Source organism: Lineus longissimus, chromosome 7 (assembly GCF_910592395.1).
Source record: "Lineus longissimus chromosome 7, tnLinLong1.2, whole genome shotgun sequence".
Classification (NCBI taxonomy): Eukaryota; Metazoa; Nemertea; class Pilidiophora; order Heteronemertea; family Lineidae; genus Lineus; species Lineus longissimus.
In genome coordinates this window covers 13597836-13610663 of record NC_088314.1, presented here as the reverse complement: position 1 = coordinate 13610663, position 12828 = coordinate 13597836, and the positions used below count along the sequence as shown (strand labels likewise).

Sequence of the window (12828 nt, the reverse complement as noted above, 5' to 3'; positions counted from 1 at the left end):
TGGCCAGGGGATAGATATATATTATATCCTTCATGTCTGCTATCGGCAACTTGCCCCCAGTTCCCCTGGAAGCCGTGAGATGGCACTACCTACGTGCTCAATGTATTTTCTATTGACCGGCTGGTCTGCCAATTAGGTCAGATCGGGTCACGTCTGCGCATGCGCGGGGTTGAGTTTATGCTTTTCTCGTAATGCGACGCACCGCACTCACAGTTACCACGTCGGACGTGATTCCCATTGTTTCCTTCCTCATGACGCAATTATTTCATGACGTCATGAGCCATTGACCATTCACACAAGTAGATTTATTCACACCGGCGCCACTGAAGTGCGGGTGTAGGACATCATGTATTTAAAAATCGTCTGCTAGGACATACAGGACAACGTCGGCGGAGACAGTTGTGACATTTCATTGCAGACAAAGAAAACATCCTCTTCTTCTCGATTTACGTCCTTTACTTCAGAAAAGTCAGTTTTAACACTACTGCACAAATATAGAGTAGTCTTAAAGTTCCATTTGGATAGAGATTTGACGGACTGATTTGGAAATTCATTCCAAACATGCAACTGTTTCAGAAATGAGAAAAAGCTCCTGGGTGTCATGACATGCATGATGTGTCTTGCCTCTGCATTTTTGTACCCGGACATGTCAGAGGGTTTTCAACTTTCATATCATTGAAGAAATAATTCATTCCAATCTACAAGTATATCAATCACATCATATTTATTTAAAAATCGTCTGCTAGGACATACAGGACAACGTCGGCGGAGACAGTTGTGACATTTCATTGCAGACAAAGAAAACGTCCTCTTCTTCTCGATTTAAAGGCCATAACTCAAGGTATTTTGCCATTTCCTGCTGTAAGACGATTTCAAAAGTGCACCTAACAATTTATATAACACAGAAAACCCCACGCAATTTGCTCTATCCATTTTGAAGATATAGCCTTTCAGGTGTTTGACAACTAGATCACCTAATCAGGCCAGCAACTGGCTTGTTAGAGCCAGGCGCCGGCGGCGGGTTCACCAAAGTTGTGATGTAGTTCAGGCTATTGCCCTACTTGGGAGGACACATATAATGCTCTTAAAATTGATATATGAAGTCTGTTTTTCATTGACATTTTCAATGTTCAAGTATGAAAGCATACTTTTGCCCATGATAAATGAGTTTATTGTATTCCAAAAAATATTTTAATTAAATATTTTAATTTTTTGGGAAAACCGGTTACATTTATTTTAGAAGTCAAATCTCACATTTAGAAAGTGTTATTTGAGCTTATTCATGAAGTGGAGAAACAGGATCAATGCCAAAAAAAACATAGACCCCACAAATATGGTCCAATTAGGTTTTCTAGACAATTTAGGCAAATTTATAGAACTTAATTAATTTTTCAAATTCGATTCTTTTTACAGAAAATTGCATCAAATACATCAATTTATACAATACTTAAACTATCATAATGTATTTCTAATTCAAAGCTACGATGTACCTTTTGATAAAGTAAGGTAATACAGACAAATTTATACGTTCATCCTCCACTTCCTCATCACTTTCGTCCGAATGATCACTCTCATTATGATCTAGTGATATTAATGGCTCGAACATGTACGGCTCAACGTTTAAATATCCTTCTGTATCGACCAAAACATCCTCAAATTCACTGCTCTCACTCTCTGAACTGTATGCGGAAGCCATCTTGCTTTGTTCTGAATAGCCTGATCTACGTCATCAACAAATCCCTAGCGGCCACATGTGGAACTAATCTAAAGTTGTGTGTGGTGGGAAATTCAAATAGTTTAAAATTGAAAATTGAAATAACTAAATAATGACTTTATTATTAGAATTTTTTTAATGTCTGGGATCTTGTTTTTTTAACCCTCAACATATTTCATGAGTATCAAGCATGTTTCAAACCTAGATATATGGCCTTTAAGTACTTTACTTCAAAAAAGTCAGTTTTAACACTACTGCACAAATATAGAGTGGTCTTAAAGTTTCATTTGGATAGAGATTCGACGGACTGATTTGGAAAATCATTCCAACCATGCAACTGTTTCAGAAATGAGAAAAAGCTCCTGGGTGTCATGACATGCATGATGTGTCTTGCCTCTGCATTTTTGTACTCGGACATGTCAGAGGGTTTTCAACTTTCATATCATTGAAGAAATAATTCATTCCAATCTACAAGTATAATTATCAATCACATCATATTTATCTAAAAATCGTCTGCTAGGACATACAGGACAACGTCGGTGGAGACAGTTGTGACATTTCAATTTTCATTGCATAGAGATCATTTACGGACTGATTTGGAAATTCATTCCAACCATGCAACTGTTTTAGAAATGAGAAAAAGCTCCTGGGTGTCATGACATGCATTCAATTATTATTTCACCACAAAGAGCTGCTTCTGTCAGCAGATATGAGACAGCTACCGGGGCGGGGACTATTTCTTTATGGGGCCTTATTGTTCAGCGTCTCCAAGGAAGGAAAAATATAAGCGCATGCGCCTTTAATCGGGCAATGAATAGCGAAAATGTACCCTAAAACAAGCGATTTTCGTTGGCAAAAATTCATAGCGAGCGATGAATTTGTGCTATCGGCCACCTGTACGACATAAGAACCATGGAGGAATTCCTCCATGTTAGAACCTTGGAGGAATTATGCTTGACTCCAAGGTAGAATTCAGTTCGTTTGAACATGAAGGAGAACTACATTATATAAAGACGTTGTATTATCAACAAAAATCAATATAGTGGTACGCATTTTGAGGGGGGGGGGCATAATTTGATGAAATGAATTCTCGGACATTGCTTTCTCTTCCAGCCCAAAAAATTCCAATGTAATGTCTGTAGAGAGGCTTTTACTCGGAAGGAAAATCTGAAGAGACATCACATTAAGGCGCATGGCAAACCAATGGTCGATGATGACGACATGATGACGAAAACTGAGTGCATCCACCCAAGCTGCAAAGAGATGTTCTACCACAAGACGAAAATGTTGCAGCATCTTGAAGAGGAACACGGTGTACGTTGTGAAAAAAGTGCGCACAATTTCAAGACATTTTGCGAGTTCCTGGAGTGGAAGGAGAAAGAGGAGATTACGAACTTCGTGTATTTTAGCAAACAAAAAGGTGTCAGCGTTGGAAAGAATACGGAGTATTTCTACTATATTTGCCAGATGGATGGGAGCGAAAAACCACACAGGGGAAAAGACGAACCAGGCCACAAAACTGACAGACGGAACAAAAAGGGCCAAGTAAAAGACAGCACCACGTGTCCGGCACGAATGATTGTTCATAAAAGTTTGGGGACCGGCGAAGTTGATGTCAGCTACATTCGTACTCATAGCCACGTGCCACCTTTTCATGATACCCAACACCACCCGATTCCGAAATCCATCCAAGATCAAATCAAGGGAAAACTAGCTTTGAACATCCCGGTTACACAGATTATACGAGATTTGCGTGAAGGGCTCGGAGAACGTAACAATCGTGAGGACATTGTGGTGGGGCAATTAAGGGCGTACCAGTTCATCAGGAAAAGGGTAATGCGCGAGGAGGAGAATTTCAATCCCATTGTAATATACAAACCGCTAGGAAGCGAAATAGTAGTCGGAGATGCCGAAATCGATGAACTGCCCCACGCTAAAGATCTGTTCGCGGTCGGCCTGCAAATAAGAGAACAGTTGAAGATGATGAACAATCGCGAGATTCTGTGCGTGGATGCTACTCATGGGACAAACCAATATCAATATGGATTGCTGAATCTGATCGTCCCTGATGAATTTGGTATCGGATACCCCGTCGCCCACCTGATCACAAGCCATCAGGATGAAAAGACTATGTACTATTTCTTCCTGGAAATGAAGAAACGTTGTCCGGACATGAAGATCGCCGTAATAATGTCTGATGATGATTATAGCGCCCCCAACGCAATCAAGGCTGTGTTTGGCGAAGACATAAGACACATCCTTTGTAAATGGCACCTGCATTAATGAGCAACTCCTGCACAAATTACAACTAGTGCAGAGCCGTGCAGCAAGAATAATTACAAGGACTCCACTACGTGAGCACATAACACCCGTTTTGAGAACTCTCCACTGGCTTCCGATACCATATCGTATCGATTTCAAGGTTTTACTCATGGTGTTCAAAGCCTAAAACAACATGGCTCCATCATATATCTCGGACATCCTGCCATCGTATGTCCCAGGGCGATCCCTGAGATCGGATAACCAAGAGTTGTTGGTGACTCCCAGGTATCGCCTTGAGACTTTTGGTGGCAGAACACCTGAAGTGGTATAACCCATTCCTTGTGACGTCACTTGGATTTCTCGACGGCTTCGCGCCGGTCATGTTTTGTGCTCTCTCCCGATTCCTCTTTCTACTGTCTTTTCTCGGGTCGCCCTCGCTTCCCGTCCTGTACTTCTTTTGCGGAGCCCGTCTTTACATTTTCCGGTATTTCTCGTTTTCCTTGATCCTTTCGCCGCTTTCTCGCTTTCGGTACTTTTTGGTTTTTCAATTTTATAGGTATTGGGCGGCCATTTGCCTTCCCCAGGGCAAATTTGTATACCACTTCGTTTATTATATAAGGCTGGCGTTTTATGTTACGGTCGCGAAGATTCGCTTCACCAGGCGCGAAGATTCGCGTAATATGTGAATAGTTAGGTCGCGAAGATTCGCTTGACCAGGTCGCGAAGATTCGCTTGACCAGTACTCACCGACACAGAAGGCTGTGTCGTTTTCGCTATTAGCCTATAGTAGGCCGAGGCCGTCTGGGCTAAGCAGTTTTAATAAAGGCAAGGCGAATTGGTTGAATGATACGTTTATGCCATGTGGCCGGGAGTTGCATAATCAGGCTGGGCCTTAGGCTTTATATTGGGCAGGTACCTTCTCACGATCTCTTTCTCTCTGCTCTCATGACACAATCAGCATCACGAACGAAGCCAAGGTACGTTTTGTCAGTTCGATTTGACGACTTTGCCGTATTTTAGGTCAGCTTGCCTGGTTTCAAGCACCCCTGTGTTCTTGTAGGCGAGCTCTATCAAGTTCTATTCTGTTTACAGATGGTACTACCACCGGTCCTTAAAAGAAGGCATACCCTGCCAGCCAGCCAAATTATGCCACTCCTGGTATCATTCAAGGAAACTTCAGGCCCCCCAAAGGACTTCGCAAGACTAACTGAAGACACGCCGCTTACCAGCCTATCCGAGGGCGATCTCGTTGAGGCAGTCGGTAGGCTGACAGGAGAGTCGGCGACGCAAATTCTCTCGATGGCCAACAGGGAGCCGAACCTCGTAAATCTGCGTATACTCGCACATTTCGTCATACTGTTGGCTAATGAAATGGGCCAACCGGCTGGTCAGGAATTGGTAAGCTCGAATTTTATATTAATTTGTCAATATAAACTCCCTTGACGCTAACTCCAGCAGTTCCCAGCCAGGCAGGTCGTATCAAGTTTGACCCGGTCCAATTCTTAGATCACTCAGAACCCACAAAGCTAAAATCTCATTTTAAAACCTTTTTCCATCACGTCGTTCTCTTGGCCGGACTTCATCTCTTTCTTTATACCTTTCCCTTTTTTAATGCACATTTCTTTCCCTCAGTCCTCGGGTCCTGACAAAGAGGCCCCGCCGTCGAAGGCTAGGAGATGTGAAACTGTCCCTAAACCAGGCCCATCTGCTACGCTACATCCGGCAACGCTAACCGAGGCTACGACTTTGTCGATTCCTTTGACCGGCTCTGCCGCCGCAGATTTAGATTCCTTGAAGCAACAGGTGAGATGTGTAGCGTCCCAAAACTCTCCGAACGAATCTCTTCTAATACTTTTGTTGGATCAACTAGCCCGAGCTGCCGTAAAGTCCCGAGATAAGTTGCAGATTACATATGAAGAGCTCTATAGGCAGGCAAAGTTAAATCAGGGAAAGCTCAATCTCTCCTTGTTTTGCTTGGACATCCTAGGAGGCGGTGCTAGTGATGCGGTTTCCAAGGCTTTGGCAAAGCCGAGAGTCCCTAGGCAGGCCTCCCCGCTTCAGAACCTCTACCCATCCCAGGCAAACTACCAACGGCCACCCTTTTCCCCAACCTTTTATGATCCCTTTCAAGGTTATGGCCAAAGATACCCGTTCGCGTCCCCGAGGCGAGGATCCAGGGGCGGAAGATTTTCGCGCGGCGCGAGCCAATACCCATGTTTCTTTTGCAAATCCACCGATCATTGGGTCCGTGACTGTCAGAAATTGAAAGACCTCAGAGACACCAATCCCACTTAGAATACTTTCCCCCTTTTTCTCTCTACACATCGACCACAGGTAAACAATATCGGCAAACAATGTAACCATCCAATTTATGAACAGAACGAAATCTTTTCGGTACAGTCTAACAAGCGGAATTATCGGTGGGGTTATTAGCTTCAAAGGAATTTTCATACCGAAACATAAGGATAGAACTGAGTCTTTACAAAATTACAATAACTTTGTATTTTCCCTGTTTCATCTAAGCTTTCTCCCTCATCCTTCTTCCCGGGGCCACTGAGTCCTTAGCGGGAGCTTGCCTTTGCATGGGTTGAAGGTTGGGGACTTATACAGTTTGTCTTTTCCTCTTTACAGAAAATTGTCAACGACCTCCACATCAAAATTCCTGATTGGGAAAAAAACTCTAACTTTCAACCTCTTCGTGCAGCTAGAGCGTTTTATAGAACACCAGCTTGGAAGCTTTTAAACGGGAAGAGTCCCCAACCTTCGGCCCACATCAATCCTATCTTTGAGGATGTCTTAAGTAAAAAAGTTCCTTTTAATATTCAAACACTGCCGCTGCGTGATCCCGAACATTTTGTTCCTGGCCAGCTTCACCAACATATTGACCAATGGGACGAAATTCTTAAAAAGAGATTGGACTCGTCGCCCCCAAACAAACTTATCAGAGCCTGGCTTGTCGATGGAGTAGACGCTATAGATATGTTCACACATTTTAAGGGGCAATATAAAGGCATGTCCTTCGACTCTGATCACCCCCCTAAGATGCATCTTCCTAACGCACAGAACTGTAGAGAGCACATTCCTTTTGTAGTTTCAGAATTAGAAAAAAGATTAGCAAATGGCGCTTTATCATTATTAGGTAAACTTGGTGAATGTAACCTACCACATATAATTATGCCATTAACCGTAGAGCCCTCAAAGCCTAGACTCTGTCATGATGAGCGCTATCTTAACTTGTGGATACAAGACAACCCATTCAGCCTGGACACTCGTCTTCATTTACATAGGCTTGTTGATAAAAATGCCAGAATGATTTCGTGTGATGATAAATCCGGCTATGATCATCTTTTCCTTTCTGAACGCTCTAAAACGTTTTTTGGGATAACGTTTAATGGCTGGATAATGGTTTATAACACTTTACCTTTTGGCTGGAAAGCATCGGCTTTTGTATACCAGTCAGTAGGTTACGTGGCAACAGCTTATCTGCGTTCCTTTGATATTAGAAATACCCAGTACATCGATGATAGGTATGCCGTCGAGACCATGCACCCTAAAACTAAACAACCAGTACTTGACTTTACTGTTATTACGTATTCTTTGCTACAACTCCTAACCAGATTAGGTTATACCATCGCCTTCCATAAAAGCTGCCTGTCCGAATGTACCTCGTTGCGTCACCTAGGATTCATTGTTGACTCCGTTCTATGCGCTTATTTGCTGCCTGACTATAAAAGAGCATCCTTCGCTTTATTGAGAGATCGGCTGCTAACCCAAAAAACTGTTACTCTAAAAATGTTACAGAGATTTGTCGGCAAATGTATTTCTTTAGCTTTAGTCGTTCCCGGGGCAGCTTTGTACACAAGAGAAATGAACAGGGCAATATCCTCTGCCTCTCATAATTCGTCTAACGCAGTTAAGATGTATCATTCTCTTCTTCAGGAAATTTCCCACTGGAACTTCCTGGACTCTTGGAATGGTTGCTTGAAATGGAGAGACGAATCGCATCAGCACTGGGTTTTGGCAACGGATGCTTCTTTAGCGAAGTACGGTGTCTCTGTTCTCTCGGGAAAATGCCGTGGATTGATTTTTTCCGATTATTGGGAAATAAAGGATACAAGGCCCTTTCATCTCAAAGAGGCTGATGCATTGCTAAAAGCTATACAATCTCTCCACCTTCAAGTAACCAATTCAAGGGTCGATATCTTCACTGACAGCATGGCGTTAGTTGAATCATGGCGAAATCATGGTTCCAGAGACAGGCAATTAACCAACATTATCAAAAGCGTATTTCAGTTAGTAACGGCTACAGGTATCAGTTTGAAGCTGTTTTATATCCCCTCTAGTCTGAACCCAGCAGACTCGCCCTCTCGATCACTTTCCAACTCTGACGTTATGTTGTCACAACAGTCGTGGGAGTTACTACAAAATGTGTATGGCCCCCACCAGCTTGATCTCATGGCACTAGATTCAAACTGTATGAAAAATGCTAAGGGTGAACCCCTCCCACATTATACCCCTTGCTTAACGCCAGCTACTTCTGGGGTAAACATCTTTGCTCAAGATCTATCTCGGGATTTGAATTATTATATTTATCCCCCATTTTGTCTAATTTTCCAAGTTCTCAGATTCTTAGAGCAAAGTTCAGTCAGAAAGTGCACGATTGTCTTGCCAGTTCTCCATCCCGTGCCTGTTTGGTTTCCGTTTATAAGGCAGTACGTTATGTCCTCAATTACCCTAGGGGAAGCTGGCCAAACCGGTGTTGGCCATGTACCCTCTAAGACGGGTTTTCTGCTAGATAACAGGGGCCTTCGCTTCTCTTTAAGAGCCTACAGAATGTCTTTTACATGAATACAAGCTCTTGCCTTTTTTCTTCCAGACAATCTCATCAAAAGCTCAGCAACCGGCGAAAATCGATTCGGCCCGCATTGACGAGAGAATTCGTTACCTAGAAAGAGTTTTTGGCAATCAGCAACATGAGAAACGATTACAAGGCATCAAGTCTGTTTTTCTTCGCTTCCTTCTCGCCCTGCCATCAACTCCAAGTTGTTCTAATGTCGGTCCCGAGGAGGTGCGTAATTTCCTGGTATGGAAAGACAAATTCGGTAAAACTAAAGTTCATTCCATTGACTGCCCATTTCTAGGTAACCCGAAGGAATTAGCTTGTTCATGTCCCAAACGCATGGCAGTAGAATCTGTTAAGAATACCGTGCAAAACTTAGCGTCAGTACTTGAAGACGCCGGTAGGGGAAAAGTCTGGAATAATCAGTTGTCAAGCGGCAATCCTGCCAGCTCTTCACTCATTGCAAACTATGTCAAGCAAATTGGGCGTGAACAGGCTGCCTCTCACGTCCTTCCAAAGCAGGCCATCCCGATTTTCGCCAGTAAAATAAAGCGTATTGCTGCCTTGATCGATAGAGAACTGTCTGTCACAGGCACTTCCTCAAAGCGTACATTTACCCTCTTGCGGGATCAAGCTTTTATCAAACTCCAATTTTTCGCGGGCGATAGAGCTTCAGACTTAGCTCAAGTTCCAACGCAGGAAATAAAAAGAATGAGTGACAACTCGGGGTTTACCTTCTGCCACACATTTACAAAGACGCTAAAAGGTGGGAATGGCCGTTCTAACACCTTTGTCATTAAAAGATGTCAGGATGAGCAAATCTGCCCTGTCTTGGCCATTGAAAGATACATCTCGGGCGCGAAAGCCTTAGGTGTAGATCTTTCCAGAGGCTATTTATTTAGAATAGTCAGTGAAGAGGGTGTCGTTCTAGACCAGCGAGCAACTTACAATTCCATGTACGACAGGTTTAAGCAGTATCTCAAGGGCATTGGAATCGACGAGGGCGAAACGCTACAGTTTGCGCGCTGGTTGTGCCGTTACATTAGGCGTTTCCGCTTCAGTATCCAATGCACAGCAAATGATGAACCACGTCGACTGGTTTTCCGAACCATCCGCCGCGTATTACAGTAGGGTAAATGCTCTTAGAGATTCCAGTGTTGTAGCAGACCGCTTCTCTCATTTAGTCTCCAGTGATAATAGCCCAGAGACATTCTTTCATAAGCATTCAGGCATAACCTTAGATAATGCTTTCTCGTAGTCCACTGTTTCGCATATCTGTAAGTCTCGCCAAACAAATAATTACTTTAAGACAGCATATCATAGATTATGCGTTGGAAATTACTTTGCAACAATATCCTTTGCTACTCTGTAAACTCCGGCGGTCGTCTGTACTATTTTGTAAGCTCCGGCAGTCGCCTGTCTTATGTCTAATAATAAATACTATTTTCGCAAATCTGGTTTTTCTCCTCTTTTATTTTGAGTATTGGGAGATACGGCTTCGCCAAGAGTCTAGATTGCCGCTTATTCGGGCGATCCCGTTTTCACGGCCGGGGTTTATTGGCCGGAGTTTTAAATCCCCCAGTACTAAAACAACAGGGAATGGGGAAAACACTTCTGATGTGATAACACCTGAAGTGGTATAACCCATTCCTTGTGACGTCACTTGGATTTCTCGATGGCTTTGCAAAGAGACGTGGCAGGCTCTCTCCCGCGGAGTAGCATAACTCCTCCTCACGCGTGGGCAGGCTGCCGGTTCCTTCATTGCACATATTGAGTTGGGAGCCCTCGGCATTTCGTAACCCACCCGCCCCACCCGTGTTTCCTCTGTTCCTTGTTTTCTCCCCAGGCTTTACCCTGGCCGGAGTTTTAAATCCCCCAGTACTAAAACAACAGGGAATGGGGAAAACACTTCTGATGTGATAAGCTTTACAGTTTATGCCAGCAAATTATGGAACTCGCTGGACACTAACACCCGCAACAGCTCCACCGTCAGCGAGTTCAAAAGAAGATTAAAAACCAAACTATTTGAACAGTGTTTTTGTTAAGCGCAGCTGAGCAATTTTTCTAATTGGATTTTAAGCTATATAAATGCTATTTGTATGTATGTATGTATGCATCGCGCTTGGCAGCGGATGCTTCGACAGGACATCAAAGACGAAACCATTATTAACGAAATTTATGGATGTCTTGTTGTCATCCTTGAGGAAAAGAGTACGGAAAAATTTCACGAACTGGTGGAATCCTTCAAGGAAAAGTACACTGCCAAATATGAATCGTTTGTCAACTATTTCATCTCCAGATACATGAACCGGACCGAGGCGTGGGCCATGTGCCACAGAAATTTCCCACATGCATCAGCTGACACCAACATGTTCGTGGAGGCCTTCCATAATCGTTTGAAAACGTTCTATATGGACAGGAAACCAAACAAACGCGTTGACGACCTTCTGAACCTGCTGCTGAGAATTGAAGAGGAGGATTTCGTCCGCAGACTCAAGGCCACCCAGTACACTCCAACGGTCCAAGAGAAGCCAAAAAGCGACACCAGAGAGACACGGCACAAGAGAGGCCTAAAGATAAAAGATGAATCCCTCGATACGCTGGACCAAAACCACTGGCATGTCAGATCGCAAACTGACGAATCCGTCTGGCACACGGTCACTGCCATTCAGGATGAATGTTCCGAGGACCACTGTTTTGAGAAGTGTCATGAGGTTGCCTGCGTTGGTCTCTGTGGACACATGTACCATTGCAATTGTGATGATTCTTCCCTCCTTTGCAAGCACATTCACAAGGTGCATGCTTTCCTCATACGAATCAAGCAAAAAGCAAGCAAAGATCGTCCTGCCCTTGATGATGACGTTGCCACCGACCCAGATGATATCGATTTCATCAACCTACATGCCACAGTGGAACTGTCGACTCCTGTGGAGAAGGGAGTCCTCCCCACCCCTACGGAGAAACTACTCGAGTCCACAAAAGGAGATATCGCAAAGTTAGGGGAACTTATTGGACATGAAGCTGTCACCCAAATACTGCCACACATCAGCGGAACGATCAAAAACTTGCTGGCTCAGTGTAACGCTGTGATAAATGCCGTCCGCGAAGCCCCCACCCAACCAATGCCACAATCGAAAATAGCACCGAACCAAAGATTAGAACTACAGCCAATGAAGAGACCACCAAAACGAAAACCACCACCCTCTGTTTTCACCCTGCCATCTCGAGCACAGAAGAAAGACATCTCTTCATCTCTTATCACTACAACTACAACAGTACAGCCGCCAGTAATTAAGAAGAGCAAACTTAGTCTTAATAGAAATCCCACCGTCAAGGCCAAACCATTAATGCCGGTACCAATCAGGACAAAACCAACTGTACCGGTACCAACTTCAGCACCATTAAAGACACCATCGAAGTCCAGCTTCACACCCTGTTGGTCTTCAGTGCCAGACCCCACCGAGATCATCTTGCGGAATGGACCCCACGGCCTGACGATGTTAGATGTGAAGTCTTTGGAGCCTGCAATTTCTAGAGGGGAACTGCTGTCTGCCACAAGTATGTGGCCGATATTGCAGTCTCAAGCACAAATGCAGCCTCTGGCGGGAAAAGGTGTGTGTGCGGTCATGGATCAGACCAAATTTGGCTATCAACCCAGGCCGGTTAGTCACCCGTTGTGGGTAGCCAGAATAGTGCTCACAGAGAGTTAATATTGGGCATCGTATTTATGTCTTCCAGACGGCAGCCTCAATTGACTTAGTCGGCCTACAATCTAGAGTGCAGTCATTGCAAGCAGACCATTTGGCCTCATCATATCAGAAAAGGAAGTCAGCAATTGAAGTCGATCTGGAGAAGTTCTTATCGTGCCTGGGAAGGTCGCTGACCTCGTGTCTGCCAGGTGACATTTGTTTATATCTAGCCTGGAAGGATAATCAGGGGAAAACCCCAGTACACGTCTCTCTGTGTCCATGCATTGCAGATAGAAACCCAGTTTGTTCTTGCCCAAGGCGGC

At 44.0% G+C, this 12828-nt stretch overlaps 2 protein-coding genes across 2 annotated transcripts; both read left to right on the top strand.

Moving 5' to 3' along the window:
* Positions 1–2938: 2938 nt before the first annotated feature.
* On the top strand, positions 2939–3997 carry LOC135491114 (uncharacterized). Its single transcript, XM_064776774.1, has one exon. It carries the CDS (start codon positions 2939–2941, stop codon positions 3995–3997), a length of 1059 nt encoding a protein of 352 aa, XP_064632844.1.
* Positions 3998–11185: 7188 nt separating this feature from the next.
* Positions 11186–12526, top strand: LOC135491113 (uncharacterized). Its single transcript, XM_064776773.1, has one exon. It carries the CDS (start codon positions 11186–11188, stop codon positions 12524–12526), a length of 1341 nt encoding a protein of 446 aa, XP_064632843.1.
* Positions 12527–12828: the final 302 nt, after the last annotated feature.

What these genes read in the sequence shown, in the direction of transcription:
- LOC135491114 (XM_064776774.1), top strand. Translation starts at nt 2,939, where the DNA reads ATGACGAAAACTGAGTGCATCCACCCAAGCTGCAAAGAGATGTTCTAC.
- LOC135491113 (XM_064776773.1), top strand. Translation starts at nt 11,186, where the DNA reads ATGTTCGTGGAGGCCTTCCATAATCGTTTGAAAACGTTCTATATGGAC.